This window comes from Propithecus coquereli, unplaced genomic scaffold, assembly GCF_000956105.1.
Source record: "Propithecus coquereli isolate 6110/MARCELLA unplaced genomic scaffold, Pcoq_1.0 Scaffold178, whole genome shotgun sequence".
Classification (NCBI taxonomy): Eukaryota; Metazoa; Chordata; class Mammalia; order Primates; family Indriidae; genus Propithecus; species Propithecus coquereli.
The window spans coordinates 4,282,680-4,310,297 of NW_012142523.1; the positions used below are offsets into that span (position 1 = coordinate 4,282,680).

General features: G+C 48.3%; 1 protein-coding gene across 1 annotated transcript in view; it reads right to left on the minus strand.

The window, feature by feature from the left end:
• Positions 1 to 2,472: 2,472 nt before the first annotated feature.
• Positions 2,473 to 27,618, minus strand: part of KIAA0319L (KIAA0319-like ortholog) — a 107,678-nt gene continuing 82,532 nt past the window's right edge. The window contains exons 10-21 of the mRNA XM_012642215.1: positions 24,972 to 25,200; positions 23,540 to 23,663; positions 22,821 to 22,953; positions 20,908 to 21,056; positions 19,626 to 19,777; positions 19,109 to 19,247; positions 17,434 to 17,593; positions 13,728 to 13,870; positions 11,074 to 11,196; positions 10,410 to 10,500; positions 9,225 to 9,316; positions 2,473 to 3,680 (exon numbers count right to left, since the gene is read on the minus strand). Of these exons, the coding sequence (XP_012497669.1) occupies positions 3,493 to 3,680; positions 9,225 to 9,316; positions 10,410 to 10,500; positions 11,074 to 11,196; positions 13,728 to 13,870; positions 17,434 to 17,593; positions 19,109 to 19,247; positions 19,626 to 19,777; positions 20,908 to 21,056; positions 22,821 to 22,953; positions 23,540 to 23,663; positions 24,972 to 25,200 (1,723 nt within the window). The 3' untranslated portion in view covers positions 2,473 to 3,492. The remainder of the gene's footprint in view (positions 3,681 to 9,224; positions 9,317 to 10,409; positions 10,501 to 11,073; positions 11,197 to 13,727; positions 13,871 to 17,433; positions 17,594 to 19,108; positions 19,248 to 19,625; positions 19,778 to 20,907; positions 21,057 to 22,820; positions 22,954 to 23,539; positions 23,664 to 24,971; positions 25,201 to 27,618) is intronic.

Genomic DNA, 27,618 nt, shown 5'->3' on the forward strand with positions numbered 1-27,618 from the left:
ATTTTGGCAGCGCTTGGACACTGAGGTATAAAACCTGTCGAGGGCCGGGCGCGGTGGCTCACGCCTGTAATCCTAGCTCTCTGGGATGCCGAGGTGGGCGGATTGTTTGAGCTAAGGAGTTTGAGACCAGCCTGAGCAAGAGCGAGACCCTGTCTCTACTAAAATTAGAAAGAAATTAATTGGACAACTAAAAATATATAGAAAAAATTAGCCGGGCATGGTGGCGCGTGCCTGTAGTCCCAGCTACTCAGGAGGCTCAGGCAGGAGGATCGCTTGAACCCAGGAGTTTGAGGTTGCTATGAGCTAGGATGACGCCACAGCACTCTAGCCCGGGCAACACAGTGAGACTCTGTCTCAAAAAAAAAAACCTGTCGAGGCCCTTTGTGGGGAGGCCAAGAGGGACAGCCTCAGCCCCAGTCCTGGAAATCTTGGCTATTAGTTAGCCACCACCAGCACCAACCACAAACTGTGGGGCTGGGAGGTGGAAGAGTTGTAACAGTGGCCGGGTTTGACCAGAGAATTTATAGGGGCCTTTAAATCAGCCAACACAAATTCCATGAAGGAGTCAAGGGCCTGCTCCATGCTCCTCCAACCCTCCCTTCCATGGGCTGATGGCTCCTGGCTGCACGCACCTGCTCTTGGCCCTGTTTTCAGAGAGCTTGTCTCGGGTGCGTGTGAAGACCTCTCGTCTCCTTCCATTCACCGCATGGGCCAAAGGGACGCTGGAAGAACAGGGATCAGTCTCTTACCTCACCTCCCTCAGCAGAAAGGCCAAAGCTGCAGCCATCCAGCCCTGGGGGTTTTCTTGGCTGTTGCCTCCTGGTGACTGTTTCCTCTTTGCTCAAGGTACCCGGTGGGGTTCTTTATTGGCCTGCCTTGTGGCCATTCTAGAAAATAAAAGACTGGGAACACCCCTGGTGAGGATGAAGGAGTGTTTAGCCAAGCAAAATGTGGTCAAGGCGGGGTTCCCACGCTCCTGGACTCCGGCATTTCAGAAGGGTTGCTTTGGGGTGATGGCGTGGACAGGAGCTGATGTGGTAGCCTGGCTCCCCCTAAGCAGCTCCAGGGACTTCTGCCTCCTCCCGCTAAGAGTAGGGACGTGGAGGTCTCAGTGCAAGACTCCGAGCCTGTAAAGCAGCGTCAGTGCCTGCTTTTTGTTAGTTTTTTCGGTGGAAGAAGTAGGGGATGAAAAATTATTTCCTTCATTTCTGAAACAGATAAAAAAATATGTATATCCCCCAATGGGTGTGGCTGAGATTAACGAGATGCGGAAATGAGGCCCAGAGGAAGCGGGAAGCCTCCTGCAGAGCCAGTAAGTTCCCTCCCGAATCCTTAACGCTGCCCCTGATGCACCAGCCTCGCCATGTCCTCACCACCTCCCTGCCATCTCCTGAGCGGTGTGGCCTGTGCCCAGCCCCACTGTTCCTGCTGCGTGCAGGCCGACCGCTTTTCCCCCGGCCACTCTCCCCCGGTGTCCTCCGCCGCACCAAGCCTGCCTGCTGCAGCTGTGCGAGGGCAGCAGCATCCCCGCTGCCACCCCGCCGCTCCCAGCTGCACAAATCTGTGCCCCTAGCGTGGAACACACTCCTGGGAAGATCCAAGCTCTCCCTTTTCTCCACCTTCACTTCTTTCACCTTAACTCAGGGGACGGACACCTGCTGCCTGCTGTTCACATTGCATTGAACATGTGCTTCCGGACCAGAGGGTCTCAAAGTGGGGACCCTGCGCCAGCAGCATCGGCATTTCCTGGGAACTTGTTAGGCAAATTCTCCTACCTCCCCGCAGACCTACTGAATTAGAAACCCAGCAATCTGTTTTACCAAGGCCTCTCGTGCTAGCTGGAGAAGCAGTGCTTCAGAGCAAGCGCAGGCTGCTGCCACTGTGTGGACCGAGCTCCTTCATCGCACTAGGCCTCAGCTTGTGGGTCTGTAAGAACAGAGCCACTGCTGCCCTCCTGCATCTGGGTTTTGTGCACAGGGCCTTGGGGGCAGCGTGAGCTCAGTGGTCCGTGTTGTAAGTCCAAGGCTGTGTACCAGCCCTCCCACATGTGCCCAGCAAAGTGCTCCATGGATAAGGTACAGGCCACACGTCCAGGCCATGTTGGCCAACCCCTACTGATGTGGGAACCCAAAAGGGAAAATGAGTGGTTAAAAATTCTCAAGGCCATACCCTGGATTTGGGGCAGACAGGAATCATTTTTGTGCTAACAAAAGGTGTAGCAAGAAAGGACCTAGGCCCCCTCCCTTAAAGCCAAAGGGCAGCAGTGACCAGCAGGGTCATAGGGTGGTGCACTCCGGCCGCCAGTGGCAGGCAGGGTCTCGGCCACGTGTGCTGACGCCAAGCCTGAGACTCCCCTCCAGGGCGGCCCTGGTGGCAGGATCTGTGGCACAGGTCAGAGAGGTAGCACAAAGCAGCAGAGCGAGCAGGCAAAGTGCACAATTAAATAGATGTTTAATCATCTCACAACAGACAGTAGTGCAGTAGTAGAAATTTGTAGTGTCTTTTTAAAAAGTAACTCCCCCAAAGCTCCCATTCCTCTACACCCAGATGCTGCGGCTGAGGAGCAGGGCCAGAGGGACCCAGGAAGTCTCCATTCCAAGGAGCTGAAAGTCTTTCCGAGTCCAGGCTGCCTTGTGAGCAGCCGAGAGCCCTTCGAGGAGCTGGCGCGCAGCGCTCACTCTAACACGCACACATGCAAGGGACGGAGGGGCCCACAGCAGGGCGGTCGCACACATGCGCTCTCATGCCACAGCATTCCAATCCATCGGTGGCTGTCTCTTTTGGGGACAGGAGTGGTGGCCCGAGCCCTGAAGCAGCAAGTGCTGGTCAGAGGAAGAGGCAGGGAGGCAGCCTACACCCCGCAGCCGGAGAGGTCCCTTGCCATCCCTGAACCAGCTAATCCTCCCCAATCTCGGGCCAGACAGGAGAAGGTGGGGGGTCCAGTGCTAAGGGGGTCCAGACATCATTTCTGCACTACCGTCCCAGCATCGGTGGTGCAGGGAGGGGACGCTACTTCCTACTGGCCCAGTGGGAGGGTGCACTCTCCCCCGGAGAAGAGAACATGCCCGCAGTCAGGCTCTCTGGAGCCAGGAGGCTGGCGGTGCTTGGTTCTGTGCCCAAATGTGTTTGTGGGGGGTGGTATAGCAGTCCCCGCTCTGGGCACAGCAACGCTGCCAACGGGGGAGCTGCAGAGGAGGCCGCGAGCTGGCTGCGTCTGTCCTGGGGCAGGGGAGGGGTTTGCAAAAATGGAGGCCCTGAGGTCAGGATACTTGGGGGCCCCCTAGACAGGTGTAAAGAGGAGACCTCTTCATTCACAGCTTCATTCAGGGGTTCCTGGAGAATGTCTCTGATTCAAGTCTCAGCAGTCTGGCTGGGGGTGTTGGGGCGGAGTGACCGGCAGATGCTGGGAGAGCAGCTGCCCACAGACTCGGGAGGTAGGAGGACCAGTTCGGCAGCGCGCTGGGCCCTGCCCCGAAGAGGCAGACAGGGTGGCTACAGGATCTCCTCCCGTGGGCTCCTGGCCTTGAGCGGGGTCTGCCCGTTGGGCACAGAGCCGTTCTGACCATGCAGGAGTCTGCCCTTCTCTCGGTCTGGCCACGTGAAGATGGCGTCGTCACTGTCCAGCTCCGACTCGGAGTGCATCAGGCTGCTGCTTAGCGTTGGGCCTTTCTGTTTGGTGCCTGCGAGGAAAACGAGGAACCCTGGCGTCAGGACAGAAGCCCTGCCAGGCCGGAGCCGCACCCCACATCCTCGTCCCTGCCTCCCAAGGGACCGGCTGGGAGGGCCGACAGGGAGGTGGCTTCTCTAGTCCCTCAGCCAGTCCTGGCTGGTGCGGTCCCCGAGGATAGTCACGGAGAACAGATTGGGGAACAGACCTGGGCTCTATTGCTGCCCTTTGTCCCCAGTATCCGGGAGCTTTGGTTAGTGCCACCCAAGGACATTCTCCTTTTTTCCCCTTTTAAATGTGGAATGTTTTATCACCTCCCTTTATGGATGTTTTCTCTCGTCCCCTTACAGGTCGCGGGAGATGGGAGGCAGGGCACAGAGCACTCAGCTCTGCAGAGCGCGCTTTCACCCACATCCTAAGCAGGATACTGGGTTCCTGACTCGGCAGGAGGTGTGATCCACTCCACGCAGATGTCCGCCCGGCTCAGTGCGCCCTGGCCTCGCTGGGTGGGAGTGCGGCACGGGCTTGAGAGGCCTCTGCTGCTGCGAGAGCCTGACTGGAGTGGGACTCTCAGAGACAGTCTCAAGCAATCAGCTCATCAGAGCACACACAAGGACCAAAGGCAGCATTTCAGGTCGGAAAGGATGCCTGCAACTCTGCAAGCCCTGGGAGTCCCCTTTACTACTTATCCCTGCAGCTTCAGAGAGGCCACGGCCGTAACATGTGGTTGGTGAGAGTTTTAGGGCAGATCTCGTCCAACAGCAAGATGGCTGCTCTCTGGTGGTGCAAAGTACCCCAGACAAAGCAACAGGTGGTAGGACCACAGGTAGAACTGCCAACAGGGAGACCACACCTTGCTCTGCACCCTGGAACTACCCCCAGGAGTTAACCTCCCTCCTTTCTTAAAAAGGCGACTAGTCAGATTAGGCAGCACCGTAATCTCATCGTCCAACAATCAGTCTCCCCTCCCTGGTCCTATCCAGGTCCCCCCGGAACACTGAAGGAACATCTTGAGAGGATTCTCAGCCATTCTGCCCTGCCGGCCAGACCTGACCTAGGGCTGTGAGTCCTCTGAGCTCTAGGCTGAGGGCGTCCCGACCTGACTGCATCGGCCACTCGGGGACCACAGGCTCCTGCACACCTTGCCCTTGCGCGCTGTTGTCTCTGTGCGTGCTCTGGTGCTCAGACAAGGAGCTCACCCAGCCTTGTCTGTGTCAGGGGTACGGCTGGGAGACGACTGTGCACAGCCACCCGTCCTACTGAGTCTCAGGATGGCAGGGCGGCAGGGCCAGAAAGAACAAGGGCAGCCTGGGCTTCTCCAGTGTGCTGGGGAGAGCGGCCATATGAGATCCAGGCCCAGGGAAGGGCCAAGGTCCTGCAAAGGCCCTGCCTTGCGCCTGTCGATGCAATACCCACCCCGCTCTCAGCCTCCTTTCTTTCCCAAAGGCCCTCCAGCCGTAGCTGCGAGGTCAGGAGCCCGAGAGCAGATCTGTTCCTGGCTCCATGGCACACAGCGCCCACCCAGAGCCCTGCCTGCTCTGAATGAAGAATTGAGTGGACTTTACCCACTAAAATGTACAAGCCAGGAAAGATGAAAGCTGAACATACACATCCCATATGCCTCAGCAATTCCATTCCTGGGTGTACACCATGTAGAAGCCCACACCTATGTCCACCACAAGACACGGACAAGAATGTTCACGGTAGCACTTGTGAGAGCCAAAATGGAAAGAAGCCAATTGCGCATCAACAGCGTAACTGAGGAATAAAGCTATTGGCATGATGGGAACCGTACAGCAATGAGAACGACCAACCAGCGCTCCGAGTAACAGCATGGGTGAACCTCGCCAATGCAGCGTCGCGTGCAAGGAGTGAACACAACTCTTCCACAGGTACCACGCACGCCAGGAAATGAGAAGTAACCTGGGCTGGGGGGCGGCTGGAAGGAGCTCAGATTGGAGCTCTGGGGCTGATTACACGGGTGTGTTCACAGAGAAACCCATCAAGCTGTACTTAGGATTTTCTGTACAGATTCGGTTAAACCACATAAAACTACCATTTTTGTAGGTCAAAAAGTTAAATATCAGTAATTTCATATGGTTCAACCTAATATACTTCAGTAGAAAGTTTTGGAAAAATAGAATACCAAACCCAAACCAAACCCAAACCACACCTGCTGAACGTGAGGCCTGGTCTCCCGAGGGTGGAGGGCCCCACGCTCCACCTGGCGGCCTCAGGGCCCCAGAACGCCAGGCTCACCTCGGCTTCGCCACGTCCTGAGCCCACCCTGGCTCCCGGCACACGGTGGCCCTGCAGGCTCCCTGCCACACACCACCCTTCTCTGCCCCAGGCCCACTCCCTCTGCTCTTCCTCCAGCTAAACAACTTCAGTCCCACCTTCTACAGTGGGGCCTTGAACCCCATTCTCCTCTGTGGTGACTGCTCCGGCCGCACTTGCTCACCCACAGATCCCAGAACAAGAGCCGGCGCTTCCGGCCAGGGCAGACCCACCTGAGCACACTCGGCACTCCCTCAACTAGACACTACCCACGAGACCCTTGCTTGCTCTCACACCATCAGCTTCGGTCACCTGGAAGCCACTGGTCCACCCTGTGGCTCTCGCCCCCGCTAAGAAGCCCGCTGCGCTGAGCTCAGGCTCCCGCCCAGGCCCCGCTCCAAAGCATGGCCCTTCCTGTGCCAGCGCCCACTGTTCCCCTCCTCCCTCCATGGCCGCCTTTCTCTCTCTGCCTCCTCAGCCCCCGCCTCCACGCCACCCCGTCTTCTCCATCTCCGCCGGCGGATTTGCTCAGGAACCCCCAGCCCGGGAAGCCCTGGCCCTCTGGTCTCTGTCCTGCTTCTCCTCCGGTCTGCATGACTCAACTTCTAAAAGGATGTTTGAATACTCAGGGCCTCCAGCTCCTCGCCCCCTACACCCAAATTACCTGCACTTCCACTTCGGTCACCACGCTCCGTTCTACTCCAGCTCACTAGGAAACCAGGAACTTCCCGGTGTCATCGTCGACTCTGATTCTTTGACCTCTGCAGCAGCAAACACTCATGGCCACTCCCAGTGAGTCCCCCGGCACCGTCCTTCTGGGGTTCCTCACCCCTGGGCCTCTTCTGTTGTCCCTCAACATTCTCCCATAGGGCCGTGAGCCCTTTTGTGGTGCCAAATCCTTAACAGCAGGTGGAAGGTTCTTGTTTCTGCACTTCCAGTCCTGTTTGCAGAATTCAACTCAATTCACCTTCTCTTGCCCAGTCACTAAACCCCGGGTCCCGATGCTGTAACAGCACTATCCTTCTTCCCTGCCTCTCAGCTTGGAAGTCATCCTTGACCTCGCCTGTCCCTCTGTCCCACTGACACCATGCTGTCGGAGCCACTGTCAGTTCCTCCTTGGACCAGAAATCTTGCTGGCCTCCTGACCTGTAGCCGCTCCCCTTCAGTTCGTTATGTCCTGTCACCAGACTGATCCTCCTAAGCCAGCAGGTTCAAGATGTCACCTCCCATCACTGTCAGGATTAAATGCATAACTCCTCAGGTTGGTGTCAGCCTCGTTTTCTCAGCTCCATGTACAACCGTCCTAAGCCAAACACCGGATCTTCCCCAACATGTCTTCTCCAGTCTCCCCCGTCTCAGAGAATAGCACCACCCAGCCACAGAGATGGGAACCATCCTTCCCATCTCCCTGACCCTCTCACCCCCCTTGGCAACACGCCACCAACCTCGCCAAGTCTTCTCCAGATTGTGCGTGGGATCTCTGCACCTCGCTGTCTCTCTCCCAGGACACAGTGTCTAATCCCCTTCGCCCCCCACCCGGCCCCACTCCAGTTCCCTCACACGTCAGCCATAGGTTCTTTTTAACATGCGACCCACATCCCACCATTCGCCCCTTAAAAGGCTCCCCGCTACTCTGAGAAGGCGCCCATGGCAAGGTCCCCGCTCACCCCTCCAGCCCCGGGCCACTCGCACCTTGCTCAGCCAAGGACCTCCTCCTACGTCCTCACACGCCCTCTGCTCCCTGCGGCAGCTGGATGCGCCCATTTGGTTCCTGCGCCTGGAATGCTGTTCCCGCAGCCCCACCTGGCTGCTGCTCCTCCCCAGGCTCAGTTCATTCTCCATATTCTTTATAAAAGCCTTTCATCTTCACATTTTATACATCTGTGAGTTTGTTTAATGTCCGTTTAATACAAGCTGCGCAAGGGCAGAGTCTGCTTGATCCACCACGACACAGCCAGTGCCTGGCACGGGCTGGAAGGCGGGGGTCGATCCGTACCTGCGGAGGAGCAGGCACAGCCCCTGCCCTGCAGGAGTCCCCCGACCGGCGGGGACACAGACAGTAACGATACGTAACTAATCCCGAGACGGTGACAGAAGTGCCCGACCAGACGTGGGAGAAAGACGACCCCGACTTCAGGAGGCTGAGGGAGGGATGAGAAAGAGCTTTCCGAGCAGAGGTGTGAACCAGCAGAACTTGTTTGGAAAAGAGGGAAATCAGCGAGGAGGAAGATTCCAGAAAAACAATCTGACTTAAGCTCACAAAGGCTGTGTCTACCAGACCAAAAGTGCTGGAACTAGAAGTCACTGAAGAATTTCAAGGGGCAGAAAGGCAGGGTTAGAGTAACGTGACCGAAACCGGCTGCCGTGGCCTGCGTGCATTTTCCCCTCTCGGCCGTGTTCTCGGCGTTCGCGAGCGAGATGCTCTGCCTGCCCTGCTGCTGTTTGTCTTTTCTCCCCCATAGACTGAGGGCAGGCCTGTGTCTGATGACTAGATCCCCCTGCAGCCGCTTCCTAATACAAGCCTTTAAGTATGAAGGTGTGTAATAAATGCTTTGGATAAAAATATTCTACTTGCAGAGTGTTTAGGAAGAGCTTTAAATAGAGTCCAGCTCTTATCAACAGACAACACCCGTCCTGTGGCATCCACGAGTGGAAACCTCACCAAGTGACCGAGCCCAGCGAAGGAGGGAGGCCCCAGTACCCACCCTGACTCTCCAGTGATGACGCTAAGAGTCACCTCAGGGCTTGTGCAGTAGGAAATTATCCCAGTGCAGGCATCTGGCAGATGAGCCCAGAGCACATGGAGCCCGCAGGTGGCTGCCCTCCTGGCTGCCCTGAGACAATGATGGAGGCTGTGGCTTTGCCAAAAAATGAAGAGGAGAAGATGGGAGAGGGAGGCCGGCTGAAGACATTGGCTTTGAGCTTGTCCTTGCCCATAAAAGACAGACTAGTGCAGCATAAGAGACCCAGGTCCCCAACTCTGACTACTGGGGCAGCTCAAGAAGCTGAACTCTGGGTGGTAAACCTGAGGGGACGAGCAGAAGAGGGGAAGCCAGAGGCCCGGCCCCTCTGCACAGTGCTAGGAGCACCGAGAGGCGAGCCCTGGAGTCAGCTATCCCGCATGCAGCTCAGGGCAAATGTGACCCTCGGTCTTCATCAGGCAAGGGGACAAAATGCTCTTCCAGCACAGTCAGCTGTTAGTGCCACATGTGGGAGGGGACTGGTGATGACGGCCCCTCACGGAGACTGAACAGGCTTGTCTAGTGACAGAGGCCCCTACCTGCTCGCAGGGTTGGCTTCAGCTCCAGGCTTTCCTGATCTGTGGCATCCAGGATCTTGTATTTGCTTTTCCTCTTGGGTTTTCCTTTTCGCCTAAAAAACATAACCCCCACCCCCGCTCAGGAAAGAGGTTCTGTGCGAGGCCCAGGCTGAGAGTCGCACGTACACGCGGGGCCCTGTCTTGGAGGCGGCCTACTGGGGGTGTCTCTCCTCACTTCTCAGCCAAGGGAGGCGGCAGCTGGGATTTGCTGCTCAAATGTCCTCACCGATTCTGGGAAAAGGCGAGAGAGCTATGACCACCTTGGCATGGACTCGCCACTCCACAGTGGCAATGGAGGACAGATTGGTTAAAAATGTAAGAAAACAAACCCTCTGCTTAAGGGGAATGAGAAGAGGGAAACACTATACCAACAAAGTTGTTAACGGTGGCTGTCTTAGGCTGGTGGGAGTTTTTTTTAATTCTTTTAATTTTCTAAGTTTTATATGAGGTTATATTGCAGGTTGAATCCCAACTCTATCGCTTATTAACTGTGTCTGTCCTCAAACAGGTGATATAATTTTCCTGAGCCTTAGTTTCCTTATCTGTAAGATGGGAAAAGGTTATAAAGTATATTTAAAAAGATACTACTTATACAATCATGATACACAGTAAACAGAAATACTTATTCTTAATGAAAAACATATAATAAATGTAACAATTAAATATTAGCAGACTAGGTAGGAAGACTCAAATGAAAAAACCCAGAACACTTAAGTATCACTAACCTAAGTCTACAACTGTGTGAAAACATGTATCCACAGGAACCCCAACTAGAAAGGAAGGCAGAATCAAGAACTCACGTGCTATGGCGGTGAGGCTGAAGTGTGGAGTCTTAAAGGACACACACCTTAGAGATGTGATCCGGGTCCACACCCCAGGCCCTCCACCCACCTCCTCGCCTTCCCCACCCCCACCCAAGTCATGTTTCCCAGGTTTCAAATCACTGCGGTGACAGCCACTTGAGCAAAGGAGGAGTGTTCGAGGTGAGAAAAGCCTGCCTGCATGTGCCTTGGGTGGGCCACACTACTCTAACTGTGACTGGGGATCCAGCAAGGTCCTTCCATGTGGACAGTGCTAAGTATCTCTCTTGAGAAAGGCATATATGACAAGAAACCCCAATGAATTTCAAAGGAGAATCCATCTTACCTCTTACAACAACAGATCACGGTCCAAGACAGGATTCCCAAGGCAACAACAATGACAAAGGTAGCAATGATAACATACAACACGCTCCACTCTGCCAAGAAAATAAAAATGGTGAGGGCCTTAGAGAGAGAGGCTGGAAGGGCAGTCTGGGCTCCCCCCAGCTTGGGCAGGTGCTGGCTTCACTCTGGAGAAAGAATGCCCCCCAGGCTCCCCAGGAAGCTGAGGCCTTGGAGTTAAGGGAAGCTGAGGCTTTAAGTCTTTTGAAATGTCCCTGCTTTCCAGTCCCTGCTCCAGGCGAGCTCCGGGACCCTGCAGCAGTAGCACAGGCTGAAAAGAGCTTGAGGAGCAGGAAACAAGGGCTTCCATTAGGCCACAGCACGGAGGGGCTCCAGGAAACAGGAGGCCTTGCAGCTGGTCAGATTTAGGTTGCAATTGACAACAGGTCTGACTTAAGCCTGGTTCTTCTTACACGACTGCTTCAGAGCTTTCCCCTAACCTTGAGCAAGTATGGAGGAAGGAAGTAAAATCCTCTGCAAACAGAAAATACACAAAGTTCTTCTGCTCGCCTGCTCATCTGCCTCAGAAACAACCAACACCCACCCACTCAGCACAGAACCACATTCAGTGCCAAAGCAGCGGGCACCGTGCCAAGGAGAAAACTCACCACAGTTGCTGTCTCCGTCCCTCAGCTGCACCTTGATGAAATTCTCCATCCAAAAAGGGTCACAGATACAGCGTTTGGTGAAGGAATCACAGTGGCCATGGTCAGAACAGTTCAACTGACATGCTGAAGGTGGCAGGAAAGGGAAAAAAGGCAACAAAAGTCAGAGCCAGGGGCGACGGCCAGCATCCAGGGCCTGTGAGGAAACTCAAGCGCCCCTGCTTCATGCTCTGAGCTGAAACTTCCCGGAGACCCTACCCAGGAGTCCTCGCAGCCGGGGCATGTTGCCCATAATCATCACAGCTGGATAAAACAGGAGCAGTTGTGAAGGCTGCTAGAAAGGAAGTTCCAGTCTGTCTTCACTTGTTGTTTCTCTATATCAACAATTCTTAATCTTTTATGTCCCACATACCCCCCTGCTCAGAATGTAATTGCAAAAATGGAAAAAATAATCCTAAAATTTATATGGAACCACAAAAGACCCAGAATAACCAAAGCCATCCTGAACAAAAAGAACAAAACTGTAGGAATCACATCATCTGACTTCAAATTATACTACACAGCTGTAGTGACCAAAACAGCATGGTACTGGCATAAAAACAGACACACAGACCAATGGAACAGAATAAAGAGCCCAGAAATAAATCCACACATCTATAGTGAACTTATCTTTGACAAAGGTGCCAAGAACATACAGGGGGAAAGGACAGTCTCTTCAATGGTGCTGAGAAGACCGGATATCCATATGCAGAAGAATGAAACTAGACCCTTATCTCTCGCTGTACACAAAAATTAAATCAAAACTGATTAAAGACTTAATTCTAAGACCTGAATATATGAAACTACTAAAAGAAAACACTGGAGAAACACTTCAGGACATTGGTCTGGGCAAGGACTTTTTGAGTAATACCCCAAAGCACAGGCAACCAAAGCAAAACTGTACAAATGGGATCACATCAAGCTAAAAATCTCCTGCACAGCAAAGGAAATAGCCAACAAAGTAAAGAGACAACCCACAGAATGGGAGAAAATATCTGCAAACTACCCATCGGACAAGGGATTAATAACTAGAATATAGAAGGAGCTCCAACAACTTAATAGGAAAAAAATCAAATAATCTAATCAAAAATGGGCAAAGGATCTGAATAGACATTTCAAAAAAGAAGACATACAAATGGCCAACAGGTATATGAAAAAATGCTCGACGTCATTAGTCATCAGATAAAGGCAAATCAAAACTACAATGAGATATCATCTCAGCACACTTAAAATGGCTTTGATCAAAAAGACAGGCAATAACGAATGCTGATGAGGATGTGGAGAAAGGGAAACCCACATATACTGTTGGTGGGAATGTAAATTAGTGCAACCACAATGAAGAACAGTATGGAGGTTCCTCAAAAAACTAAAAAATAGAACTACCATATGACCCAGCAATCTCACTGCTGGGTATATATCCAAAGGAGGGGAATTCAGTACATTAAAAAGATATCTGCACTCCCATGTTTATTACAGCACTATTCACAATAGCCAAGATTTGAAATCAACCTAGGTGTCCATCGATGGATGAATGGATAAAGAAATTGTGGTATGTATACACAATGGAATATTATATAGCCACAAAAAGAATGAAATCCTGCCATTTGCAACATGAATGGAACCAGAGAACAGTATGTTAAATGAAATAAGCCAAGCACAGAAAGACAAATCTCATGTGTTCCCACTCATATGTGGGAGCTAAATATTAAAAACAATTGATCTCATGTAGACAGAGAGTAGAATGATGGTTACCAGAGGCTGGGAAGGGTAGCAGGGAGTGGGGGGATAAAGGGAGGGATAGTTAATGGGTGCAAAAATATAGTTAAATAGAATGCATAATATTTGATAGCACAACAAAGTGACTACAATCAACAGTAAGTTAGGGCATATTTTAAAATAACCAGAATTGGAATGTTCCTAACACAAAGAAATGTTAAATGCCTAAGGTAATGGATACCCAATTACCCTGATTTGATTAATTCACATTGTATGTCTGTATCAAAACATCACATGTACCGTATAAAGATATACAACTATTGTGTACCCATAATTAAAAATAATAAAAATAAATAATTTTTAAAAGAATATAATTATAAAAATACATATAGTATCACAAAGGAAATTTGAAATATTTAAGAACACAAATTTTTGAAATAATAATGTATGTTTATTAAAACATTAAGTAAAAGAGCCAAAAGTGGCTCTAATAACTATCAAAATTTTGAAATAGTGATGAGTAAAAATGGTATCTCATCATATAATATGATATGGCATTATTTGTGATTTCTATTGCCTCAAATTCACAGGTTAATACTAGTGTAGTTTGTTGCTACCTTCATCATCGAGGGAAAGTGAAAATAAGAGGTTGGTGAAAACAAGGACGCTACTTTTGCCCATTCAAGCTCACAGGCCCCTGAATGCTGTCTCAGCGGCCCACGGGCCCCAGGTTAAGAACCCCTGTGATGAATCAGGACCCTTTCAGGATAATGGACATGGAGGAAAATGATTATCTTCATGTTCCCAGAGAAAGGGAGATGAAGGCCAAGGGCAGTGGGGACTGACAGGCGCACAGCAGGTACTAGGCAGGCTCTTGCTCCCAAGTTCCCAGAATTACTCACTGACGGTATTGATTTCCAGGGCTCCGAATATAAGAAAGTCTGCTTTCTGCTTCCGCAACTCACTCTTGAGCATCGCTGCCACCTCATGGCCTTTGAAGATCTGGTGGGGAGGCTCGTTTTGAACAAAAAATACCATCTTGGTGCTGCAGAGACATGCAACAGGATGAGTGAGCTGAAGAGCTATCCACAGCAGCAGCAGCTACCATTTACTAATTCCGCTGCTTGTGCCAGACGCTGTGCTAAATACCATATGCATTCTGTCACTGCAAGCCAGTGAGAAGGTGCTGTCAGTGTCACCTCCATTTTACAGAGGACAACACTGGGGCTCAGAGGGGTTAAGTAACTTGCCCAAGGTCACACAGTTGTTTATGGCAGAGCCAGATCCCAATGCTGTTATGTCTGATTCCAAAGCCTATTCTTTCACAAACGCCCTAAACTGTCCCAGCTAACAGGAGGACCCATTCCAAATGGCGAACTGGAGGATGAGAAAACCAGGGATTTGGTATAGCTACGTCCCGCCGTCAGCCTCTTTAGAGTCAAGACAGTAATGCTGCTGGGTTTGCGCCTGCGTTACTTGTAAGAAAACCACAATGCTTTGTAAATGTGAATTGTTGGACAGCATCAAAGATTATCCATAGATCAAAACATAGCCAAAATGATTGTTATTATGACAGCAAAAACAAAGACCCTACGCAATGGTATGGCTGCTACAAAATTATATTACTCTATTCCCAGAATGTTTGCTTTCTGTGAATTTCTGTCCAAGACAGACCACATTTGAACTCACATCTGGGTAACACAAAATCTATCCTCTATGCCTTAGTCTTAATTTTTGGTAGCTGCTTCTTGAGCTCCATGTTAGTCTCATAAACAGAACCTTCTCATTCAGCGGGTCACATTGGTTTATTAATGGGCCCAAGATAGCAATCCCCTCAGTATGCAGCATGGCTGGGTGGGACCTGGGTATCCTGGAGCAGCTGCCTGCAGTACAAGTAGCCTTGTCTATTTAGCCCAAGGTGCCATATAAATAGCATCATTTTCTATGTGTGGCATGACATAAAAGTTTGGAAGCACTGGTATAGACTCTGAAAGCTTGCTGTACAGTGAGGCTAACAACAGGATATTTTTATAAAGTCTAGAATCAAAAAATAAACCCTTACCATAAAAGATTTGTGGTCCATTTCCCATTATCTTCTCCCAGTTAAATAATCCATGCGTATAGTTTCAACTTCTATCCATATACCAATAACCCGCAAACCTCCTCTCCTCACATCTCTCCCTAGTGACCAATCTATATCTGCAAATGCTTGTGGAAATACCCAGATCTTCCACAGATGCCTCGAATCCAACATGTCTCAAGATAAACTCATAATAATAACCATTCATTGAACACTAAGTGTTAGGGACTATACAAACAGTATCTTATTTAATCCTCAATAAAAATCCCATAAATAGGCACTAGTATCTTCACTAGTATCTTCAGGTTCAGAGAGGAGAAGGCATCTGCCTGCTGTGGCAGAGCTAACACTGACCGGGCAGGGCTCAGAAGCTGGGTCTGACTAGTGTAAGACTGTGATATACCATTTTCCTCCAGTCACATGCTCCTCCTGAATTCCTCAACTAAGTCAACCCCTTCCAAGCCAGAAGCCTAGAGAAATCCAGATGTTTCCCTCTTCCTCATGCCCCATATGCAGTGATGGCAAATCTGGGCAAATCCATCAACAATGCTCTTACCAGCACGCTAACGTCTTTCTGCTGCTTCTACCCAGCCGATTCCCACTAACTTAGATCAACCCAAGCAGCCATGTGCCCTGTTCCTCTACTCCCAGGTTGCTGAGCATAGCTTTAAAAAACAGTCCTAAGCATGCTGTCTCTGACCCAGCGAACCCCGACTGCATGTTAAATTCACCTGGGAGCTTTTACATTTTAGGTGCCCAGGCACTCCAGCCAACTGGATCATAATCTCTGGGGCTGAGGCTTGGGCAGTGGTAAATTCACAAAAGCTCCAGGTAATTCTATTGTGTAGCTAGAGTTGGGAACCACTGCTCTCACCCTGTGTCTCTGACCTGGCCAGCCTCCCAGACCTGCCTACATTTATTACCCGCCAACCCCCACCTCCATTTCCTTTTCCTCTGCACGTTCCCCTCAGTCTACACAAATGCTCAAGTATTTCCTGTCTTTAAAAGACATTCTTTTGATCCTATCTCCCATATTATTTTTGGCACCAACTTCTTCAAAGAGGTATTATAATTACCATCTCTATATATTCTCAAACCATGAAATCTGTCCTCTGCCCCCAGTATCCACATAAAATGCTCTCACTATATTCTGATGATCTACTGATCACAAACCCAAAGGCCTGTTTTGTGTCTCCCCACACCTCCATCCCTGTAGCACCTAAATCCTTTGGCAGCCCCCACTGCGAGGTTACCCCGTAACTCTCAGCAGACCATTCCCAGCTGGCTGTCCTCCCACCTCTCTGACTGCTGTTTCTTAGTTTCCTTTACTACCTTCTTTCTTTGCCTCCTCCTTAAATAATGGTGCTCTCCAGAGTTCTGTCCTCATCCCTCTTGACGCTCTCCCAGTGTGACCCACCTGTCCTCATGGCTTTGACTCCTGCCTACATGGATGATCTCGGACTCTTCCTTCCACTCCAAGTTCCAGTCTTTACTTGCACACCTGATGGAACATCTTCCCATGGAACCCCTAAGAAACCCCAAATTCAGTCACTGAAACCGGTTCCTTCTGCCTGCCTAATCTCAGTTAATGGCCTGAACCACCCATCCAGGCATCCAAACCGAAACCCTCACATTTAATGCCTCGTTGACCTTTATTCCTAAAGGGCTGCCAAGCCCTGTTGCTTTACCTCTGAAATTCTTTTAATTCCTTCTCCTCTTCTGCCACTACCTTAATTCAGGTTTTATCACCTTTTTACTGGACTACCCCAGAAGCTTCCTGCTTGGTCTCCCAGTCTTCACTCTTCCCCTATTTTAGTCTAACCTCCGCACTAACGATCTCCCTTAAAACGAAAAAAATCTAACTATGGAATTTCCTTGCTTTAGAAGTAAAACAAAAACGTCACACACAAGAAACAAATTTGGGTCCTTCTACCTAAACTATTAAAACTCAACTCCCTGGCTTGCATATAACTGCTCTCAGTACCCATGGCCAGCCTCATCTTCTACCACCTCCTAGGGCTCTGAAGCAAATGACTGCCAGGAGAAACCCTGAACTTTCATACCACAGGGCCACTGCTCACACTGTTCCCCTTTTCTGAATCTCCTCCTAGTCCTCCCATGCCTGGTAAATGCAAGTTTTCCTTCTTCTAGAAAATCCCTGGACTATGCCTACCCCAGCTGTCCTGGAAGAATTAACTGCCCTTGCTTGGTGTCGCCACAACGCCACACGTTGCAACAAGCCCACCCTGTACTGATGTTCTGTTTACTTGATCATCTCCCCTCCTGGACTGTGGCCTTCAAACGTAGTGGACCCCCTCTGACTTTGTACCCCGGAGCCCTGCTGTCTAGTATGAGTATGTCACCTGCACTAGGAGAGAGAGAGGTCCATCGAAGAAATGGACACCACGCGTGGTTCCTGGTCACAGAGCCCACCCTTCTCTCTCTAGCCACACTACTTGTTGGCTTAATCAAGAAGCCCAGGGGAACCCTGGTCTTTCCTTTTCTCCCCCCATTCATTGCCCGGCTACCTCTGCTCCGTGTACGGCTGAATCTTTTGCACAATGATGTCGGAATCCAGCACCCCCAGGAGGACCCCAATCTGGCGGATGAACATTCCCTTCAGCCTCTCAGTTAGCTGACTGACGTTGACATCCAAGATGATCTCCACCAGGTTGTTTTTCCTGGGATCTGGAAAGCATGTGGATCAGTCATGGCTTTAGAAGTAGGAGAGTTAACACAGACCTGCCACTGTGCATTTGCTTTGGCACAGGAGAGAAAGTACTGAGAACATTCAGATGTCCTAGGGTGGAAAGGGGGCAACAGTGGATTCCTGATAAGGCAATCTGGGGCTGGCCTGGAAAGCTGCTAAAGCACTGCTGGTCTCTGTACCACCCTGAGAATTCCCACACATGTGCTGGGGATAAGGCTATGAGGCAATGGCTGTGGGGGGAGGTATTGAAGAGAGAGTGGGGGAGAGAGAAACACTTAAGCATTTGTTCCAAAAGCCTCTGCAACTGCATTGCTCAGCAATCCAGGCCAAGTGGGTATCAGGCAATTTCTCCTGACTCACATCTGATTTCCAGTGACTTGCTGTACTTTGTCTACAACAATGGGAGGAAAAACATCCATCTCAACAATCTTCTCAGTAATGGGAATGCATCTGTCCCTACAGGTTTAAATACAGGAAACACAAAGAAAATCCAGGCAGCCAAGAAACAAGGCCACCCTGAGAGATGCACCACAGCTGTATTGTCTTTGTACAACTCTAAAACTGAGACCATCGTGCTTTCCTTTAGAATATGTCCTAAAAACTGTTCTACATTTGGAATTTCAAATTGATTGTTCAGAAGGCCTTATTTACATACTTGAAAGCTCCATTTGCCTGTTCTGATGTATAATACGTAATTAGTAAACTATCTGTGACCTGACTTTAAACACAGAATAGACTTCATAGCGTCTCGGCTGTTGTCCTTCCCAGAGCGAGGACAAGGATCTGAAGATCGCCCAAGCCCCCCTCCCATCTAAGGCATCCACACATGAGCTTGGCCTAGATAATAGAGTAGGTGTAAAGTTAATACCTTCTCATCAGAAGCTCAGGAATTTATAAAGCTCTACCCCACCTCCACACTCAGTTCCTCCCTATCACCAAATTAGCCTCAAAGCAAAACAAAAACGTGGTTCTATTTAAGAAGGAAATTTTATTTCTGCAACTGAAAAATGTAAAGGACATTAGTTACTTTACCTTCCCTGGGTTGTCAGATAAAGCCTGAGGCTCAACTTATAAAAATAAATTGTTTTCTGCATCTGGGTGCTGATGAGACATCATGACTCAAGCTATTCCTGTGCTCAGATTCCCAAAGCACCCTGAGCCCTCTCATCAGTCACACATAAAGGAGAAAGTGCTGAACTAGAGGCACAAAGGCCTGGCTCTGACACAACTGCTGTGTGACACTGAGCAAGCCCTGCCCTCTCTGAGTTGGTTTCTCCATCTGAGATGAGTAGGGGAGGTCCATATTCCTGCGTGGGTAGAGGGGTATTGTTGAAACAGTCTCTAAGGATCTTTCAGCTTGGGGTTTCTAGATTTTTTTAAAAAGATGGACATGCCGTCTGGCTGCGTCCACACTGGGGGGAAGGGGTCTCAGATACACGCCTCAGTTGGCTGACCCAGCAGTTCCACTCAGTCTCATCACTAGATGAACTCACCAGGTTTCACCTCCACAGTGGTCCGGTCTGTGTCACTCTCACCCTTTGCATCGGTCACTTTCAGGTGAAATGTGTAGGTTCCCTCAACCAGGTCGGAAAGAAAGAGGATAGGGTGATGGTCAGAGTGATTTAATACTTCCTGTAGGATTGAACAACATGGTTAGGTTGCAGAACAAGACACCACTCCTTTCTTGGAGTCAGTTGCTGCTTCTGCTGTAACTAAGTCTCTCTGGGCTGGGCCATTTCAGCCTTGGGCAATTTTTCATCTGTAACAGCATCAGAGCCCACAGCTGCTAGGATCAGGGGAGAGAAACCCATCCTGTGCCACACTAGCTTACAGAGTGACCCTGAGCAAGTCACTTAACCTTCCTGGATTTCAGAAAACAATCCAGGTATGATACAAGGGGCCACTTGGTCAACACTTGGTTAAAACAGATACTGGAATGCTCAGCTCTTCCTCCTCCCCCCATCTTGCCACTTATACCCGGTGTAGCTCTCCAGCTCCTGCCACACTTACGCCTGCTGCTGGGCTCCCCTCGTCCCGAGTCCAGAGGTAGCTGACTATTCCCTTATCATCGGAGGACTTGGAACCATCCAGCTCTGCTGTGTTCGTGGGCAAGGTGATCACCACATTCCCAGTTATCTTGGCTATAGGTGGTTTGTTCATTTCTGCAAAAGAGAGATCACTGAAATAATGTGCCATTCTGGAAAAGAAGAAATGCTTCCTCATGATGCTTATGGGGAAATTACACATCAAGAGCATCTTAAATGAAGAACTGTTATAAGTGCCTGTCTACGCCAGCAACCAATGGTACAGATTTAAAGCTACCAGTACTGCAGTCCTGAGGCTCCTGTCCTACCCATAGAAGTGTTCTCCTCACACCATACAATAGAGGGGGCTGTGTGCTCGTCTCATAGCAGCCTTCCCAAAAGGAATCCATTTTTGTATTTTGTAGGTATGTGGAAACAAACACCCAAAGTGGCATAAAGCCTTGGAGTTCATCCAGCTGATACCACAAATGCTCATTTGAAACATCTTAAAATGTTATTCTCTGAACGTGTTAATTTTTTTATTCTTTCACTGGTACTCTACAAGAGAAAAAAGGGAGAGACCTCTCTTATTCTGAGCCCCACTTGAAGCTTTGTTTACTGAGATGTATATTCAGTATTTACTCGCTCAGTATACTGTATCTGGAGGTCACCTACATATCTGATGGTTTTTCCTACTATCAGCTTATGGCCATCTCCCAAGGCCCTCGCTGTCACCATGGCTACAAACCAGCCAAGACTTGTCAACTCTTGCCTCCAAGCTGGCCTCAGCTTGCAGGCTCATATCACAGGACAAGCACAGGCAGCTGCAGTGCAGCAGTCATTCTAAGGTCTGACAGCAGGTGTCACTGTAGCCAACAGGAGAGTCACAGAAACCCCAGGTCTTGGCAGCACAGGGGCAAAATAAAAATGAAAAGAATTCTAATTCTTCCCCTATTCAATTGTGAAAGGAAGGAAGGAAGGGAAGGAGAGAAGGACGGAGAGAGAAAGCAGGGGAAGAAATGGAAGAAGGATGGGGGAGGAGGAGGGAGGATAACGGAGGAGGAGCAGGGAGGGAAATTAAAATTCACCTTACAGTCAATCTCAATTAAGGGTTGTTTTAGAAAAGAAAATAACAGGTGCCCTCACCCCGACCTTCTTCTCCACCTCTTGTTGTCTCTAACTAATTTCTGCAATCAAACAAGACATGATGAATTCCTCAGCTATCTGACCCAAAGAGGTTGCTCCACAAACCAGAGGCAGAGAGGTACCTTCTTTGACAATGACATTCACAGAGCTCTGGCTTTGCAGGTTCCTCTCATCTTTGACAGTCAAGGTGAACACATAGGTCCCCACTTGAAGCCCGGTCACAGTGGCAACACTGCTGTTAGCATTCTCGAGCTGCACCCCGTCAGGTCCCCTGGACAAACAAAGAATCCAGAGGGTGGAGTTGTACCTGTATGCAGCTCTGCCGTCCTTGACTCAGCAGGAGGAGACAATTATTGCCTTAGCTAAGACATGAACTGTTGTTTCCCAGACCTTGACAGGAAATGTTTAAAAATATTCCTTTTGGACAAAGTATTATTTGGCCCCAAAATACAGGCTACCTGCTGGTCAGAAAATTCCATTCACCAGCTTTCAAACACATCTAGCCTTATCCTTTATATGAGCTTCTAGAACACTTGAACTCTTTACCGTTCCAGTTTGTAAAAGGAAGAAAGTTCTCTGAGCAGGTCTCTGATCAAAAGAGTGATGTTTCTGAAAAGCATTTCTGGCCCAGTAGTTGGTTCAGCCCTTGCCAGCAAAGAAGCAAAATGCATTCTTAATCACATGCCCAAATCCCTCCCGATGAAAAGTCAAGGAAAGGAAATGGGCCAAGGCTGCAGAGGAACTCTCAGGACAAAATCGTCTGCTTAGTGGCTCTATAAGCAAAGCTCCCTCCAGCTCCTGGACAGGGGCCACGAGGACCCAGGACACCCAGTATCCTTCCTTCTCCCTTTGTGGCCTCAGAGAGCAGCCTGGGGCAGCAGAGTGAGCTCTGCACCAACACCCGGCAAGAGACTACATGACCAGAGAGCCCTTCTGCTCAAGGATCACAACGCCTCAGAGCTTTCCTTAAAACTATAGGACAACCACAGAAATCTGCACACATCCACAATTTGCTTTGGTTGCTTTTCAAACTGATATCCTCTGACTCTAGTAGCTCTTCCTGAAACAGATTCTCTTCCAAGAAGCTATGCCAAGCATTATCTCTGCTGTAAACACTAATAAAATTCAGCTGAAAGCTTTATCAGCTGTATCTTCAATAAACAATTACAATTAAAACACCCTGGGCTGAGGAACATTATGTTCTCCAAAAGACAGAAACAAGAGCTGAGGGAAATATTAATAATTTCTAGAATCCAACTCAGCAATCATTAAGTCGAAGAGTTTCTATAGTCAAATCAAAGCCCTTTCCACCCATCTCTAATGCCTTAGTCAAAAAATAAAAACAAAATAAAAAAAAAAAAAACCCAGTCTGTCCTATGGTTGCTACCTTTGGAAACTGAGAATGCTTTTAACTCTTCCTTGGAATTCTTTTGCTTCCTATGGGATCCTGCATATAATCTGAGTTCCATTTGTTATGGCTTAAAGGAGCTGAAAGAAAACTGTGAGAATCAGGAATAGTTCAGTTAGGTGATTTCAGTTTAATTAGTATTATTTTTGTTACTGACTTTGGCCTCGAACTTAATTGGTAAATGGTGTCTTCAAGGAAACAGTAACAGAGTAATGCTTTCATTTTATAGATGTATTTTCAATTCCTCTTTACAGCTGCTCTGCCCCAGCCCCCCTGCCAGCCTTCCCCAGTTAATTTTGAGCAACAGTATTTTTCTGCTCCATTACCCCTTCCATCCTGCCTCTCAAGTGTAATTAAACTATGCGTTTCAGCAGATGGATCGTACCTGCAAAAGCACCAGGATCACACAGTACTACCTGAAGATTGACTGATGGCAAGCATTCTTTTTTCCTTACAAAAATTACTTATAATATCATTTTCTTAGAGTTGAAGTTTGGAATTGCAAACATTTCTTCCTCAGCCACCCCCAAGGATAAGCCAATAAGAGCAAGTCAACTGTTAAAGTGAATAAAAAACCTTGCTCTTCCAGGGCCTTGGCATAAGTAAGGATTCTGTGTCAATACTCACTGCGTTTTTTCCCAGAGATATGAGATAATTTTCTGATCATCTGAGCTTTTGCTGCCATCCAGGGTTGTGCTGTCCACAGGAAGGATCAGCTCTTTATCCGGGCCTGCATCTGCTTGAGGAGGTTTGTTGTTTTCTAGAAGACAGAGATTTCGAGGTCAAAAGCAGCCAGTCCAGGTGGGAAAAGGAGAGGAACCAATTGGGACATATGTTCTGGAAGCCATGGGAACTCTGCCTTTCAGCCCACAGAACTGTCAGATACTGCGGGGGATCTGGTTACCACTGGGGAGCTCTCAGTGAAGAATATGAAGAGACTGAAACATACCAAACAATTCTGAAAGAAACATAGTAGAACGTAGTGAAGCTATAATGCCACACTAAATTTGAAATCTGATGTTACAATAGTTCAAACGAAAGGGCTTGAGTGATAAGATAGGGCTTTCCTGAGGAAGTGAGTTTGAAGCAAGTCATTAAAGGACATGGTAGGATTTGGGATGGTATAGACTCTATCTCCCAGGTCCCCTCAAGGCGCAATAACTAGCCAACGGGAAGGCACTAGCTGAGGCTGGGAAGTGCACTTTAGCTATGAAGAAAGCACAAGGGGAAGGGACGACAGCAGTCACCTCAGGCTCTGTGGATCGGTTCTACCCTCATAAGCTCAGAACCCAACCCTCCCCTCTGCCAGCCAATAAAACAGCCTGAACCACAAGGCTAGAGCTTACCAGGCTGCACAATAACAGTCACTTGAGCGGTGGCCTGCTGTCCTATTGTGTCAGTCACTGTGAGTTCGTAAGTGTAGTCCCCTTCTTGCATTGCAGAGAGCTGCAGGGTTGGTGTTCTAACACCCTACATATAAATACAGAAGTGGAAAAGTGGACTCCCAGAATCACAACATCACACAATAATTCGCACTTTGGTAGAGACAATTTAACCAGTTTTCTAAATGTAAGTTGGCACTGGACTGTTACCTCCCAGTTCAGCATAATTAGTGAAAGTTGAATCAGACATCATGAGACATCTTGCTATAAGTTCCCCCCTACAAAGGAACAACCCTCCCTGACACAGCAGCAGTTTCAAATAAAACCAGAGCTCTCACAGGAGAAGGGAGTATGGGAAAATATACAGAGATTACCAAGGTCAGTCTCTATGACTCAAACCAGAAAGAACACCACGATCATATAATAAAATGACCCAGTTTTAAAAGCACTGTTTAAAAAGGTCCTGTTCCTACTGCGGCTACACAGTGATCCTAACAAAGTCATCTCCCTGAAACATGGCAGCAACCCAAGATGCTCTATAACACCACACTGTCCCCTTACAGGTCTGTACATGATCTGTGACAACAGAAAAACCGAACGTAATACTTAATTAAAGCAAGGTAAAATGTGGGCTTTAAGTCAGACCTGAAATCTAGAAACACAGAATCTTGAGTATCAGAAGGAACATTATAAATAATTTAGGGCATACTTCCAATGCAGGAGCTTCCTGCAGAACAGCGGGCAAAAACTGGCAGCCTGTGAGCTGAATCCAGCTTGCAGACATTTTGTTTGGCCTGTAGTATCTTAAAAGTTGGAAATTTTCACATAAAGGTCTTGATTTCTGTCTTCTCTTAAAAATCTAGATTATCAAGCAATATTGGGACCGCACTTCCACGAAGCAACAACGAGCTGGACGTGAAGAAGAGCAGCTCACCCCTTTGATCACGGTGTAAGCTCTCTGGTCTAGCACAGCTCCCATCCAGTTTTCTTCATTTATGTTACCTGCCTGGTGACAGATCTAGTCCCTTCTTAGGTATCTCCAGAGAGAAGATATTCACCAACTAGTCAGACAACCTACTCCAACTTGTAACAGAGCTCACAGATATTTGCATCCTTGTAGCTTCTAAATAGTCTGACTCTCTGGAGTCATCCTGAACAACTAACATTTCTTATCCAGCCTTTTCTTTTGATATTAAACACTAAAGATTTTTGCTAACATGTTAATCAAAGGCCCCTAAAACCTTCTGGATTTGTTTTTGGGTTTTTTAAAATCTCAATGTTCTATGTACAAATCTGACTTTGGTAATGAAAATGGAGAAGTAAGCCTTGATGGGTGTCCCAGTCCAGCAGCTCTACTTCCCCTGGGCAAGAAAAGACAGGAACTATTCCCTCCTACCTGCATCTCCACCACCTTCCCTTTGCTGTTTGGGCTCAGTGACCACTCATAGCTGGTGATGCCGTGATCATCAGTGCTCTGGTTTCCAAAGAGGGTGATGGAGTTTTGGGGCAGGGTGATCACTTGGTTGGGGCCTGCGTTGGCAACAGGAGGGTAATCCACAGCTTTGTTCACGGTCAGGCTTGCAGTAGTAGAGTTGGTAGCTCCATCAGAATCTACTACAGTCAAGCTATCAGGGCAGAGAGAAGAGTTCAACCAGGGATGGGTTTAAGGAAAGAAGAGTATACACTAGAGGACTGAAAATCAATGCTAATAAATACAAAGGTTACCTATTCTTACACAGTCTCATTGCCAAAGCAGATAAGTCCTACTAGAAGCTAACACTGAATGAGGGTTCATGTGCCAGGCACTCTTCCAAGTGCTTTGTCTCATTAAATCCTCACAACAGCTTTATACAGTATTATCTTAACTTTACGCCTTACACATTGAGGAGATCAAGACAGACAGGTAAAGTAACTTGCCCAAGGGCAAACAACTTGACAGTAGTGTCGTCAGGTTCTGAATCCAGGCATTATGTCTCCAGTACCCTTTTGCTCTGCTGCCTGCATGCGTCTGTGTGCTGAGACCTTTACAAGCACTGTGTAACAGGGCCCTCAGAACAACCATATAAAGCAGGAATCATCGATTCCACTTTACAGGAGGTTTAGAGAGGCTAAGTAACGTGCCCAGGGCTACACAGTGAGCCAAGATGCAAGCCCAGTGCAGTGCTCTGATTCCAAAGCTCAGTTACCAAGTCTTAAGTAATTCCTGGTCCCTATTCCTGTGGAGTGTGAAGACACTACACTAAATACAGCGAGCTCTGTCTGCGGCAGGCTGTCCTCACATCGTCCTATTTCAGCTGTATACATGTCACAAGAATGGACATCCTGGGCAGACAGCCTCTGGGACGAACCAGGAGGGCTGGCTCCAGTAAGGCAGGAGCTTGAGATGAAAATGAATTCTCCTACGCAACAGTCCTACGGTTTGTGCCAGTGAGACATAGGATTTGCAAGAGAAAAAAAAATATTCATTTATGAGAGCAAGCTTTTACCTAAATGGTGCCTTCCAGCTGAACAGCCTAAAGCTTCTCATGCCACCTCACAATGTGAGTATAAGCAAGCTAGGAGGTTTGGGATCCTTCCATTTTGCTGACAGGAAGAGGAAAAGCACAGAAAAGACATGCGGTTTGTTTAAATCTCACCACCAGCCACAGTCAGAGCCAGACATCTGCGGGGTTTTATCTCACAATCTCACCTTTCGCCTATGATCTGAAGGAGATTTTTGGTATTATAGCCTTTAGAAAAAAGGCACACAAAAACTTCAGACACACATATATAAACAAATCAGCAAATATCTGAAAAAGAAAAATTCACAGATATTTTGTCTCTTTTCCTAGTTTCCTGCTGTTTTTACAGGTTTGTGTGTGTGTGTGTCTGTTTTTTTTTTTTTTAACATATCCCACTTATCCCCTATGTCAGAACAAAACTAAGGTATAGACAGCCAGCAAAATGGCAGCTGCCCCGATACTCTGACTTCCGCCTCAAACAGTCCCTGGCTGTCCTGTAGGGATTCCGGAACCAAACAGCAGCTGATGACAGGGCTGGGGAAGGAGGCTATTGCCATTTAAAAGTGGGAGAGAGGAAAAGGTGAGTGAATCCCCACCAGAGTAGGCCTTAATGCTAATCAACTCCAATCCCATGATTTCATTGACTAAAAAAAAATTGAGGACTAGGAAAAAAGAATCACTCTCAATACCCTATCCACCAAAAAACTGTAGGCCAACATTGTGCTTAAAAGCTCAGACTCTGGAGTCAGATTGTTTGTATGACCTTGGTTGGGCAAGTTACTTAATCTCTTTGCACCAAAATTTCCTAATGTGTAAAATGAGAATAACCGTAATACCTATTATAAGAATTAAATGAGATACCACAAGCAAAGAGCTCAGAGTAGTACTTAGCACACAGTAAATATTCAGGAAATATTAGCTGTTACCATCTTTAAAAAGCATCAACCTGGCCCAGGCTAAATTCTACAAATGGAAAAATTCCTATATTAGAAATCTAAAGTAAAAAACAACTCAAATTTCCATTTTAAGTCAATGAGAAGATCCCAATCTTGTATTGGCAGCTATTTTTCATTCACCTGAAGTCTTGAACCAATGGGAGTACTGCTAAATCAGAACTCGCATATTGATTTATGTGTAGGTGTTGTGCTAGGACACTCATTTCAGTGTCCCTGGCAGCATCTAAAACATGATTAATCTCAGATCCATGGGAACACAAACACACATGAATAAGCTGTCACATTATGGTGGGTGCCACACAGAGGCAATGAGTGAAACAGGGAAAGGCAGAGTCATATTCTCTCCCCCTGGAGGGATCTCTGAGAGCCTCGTGGAAATTGAGCAGGTCCTTAAAGATGGGCAAAATTCAACAGACTGAGAAGGGTATTCAAGGAAGCAGAAACAAAATATATATGGATCAAGTAAAGGACTAAAACAGAAGGAGCCTTGGCATGGAGGCTAGAAAATCTGCATTTAAGTTCTAGCCATGAGACCTCAGAGAAACCTCATTTTTTCTCAGCTGTAAAGTGAAGACAGAATCATCTA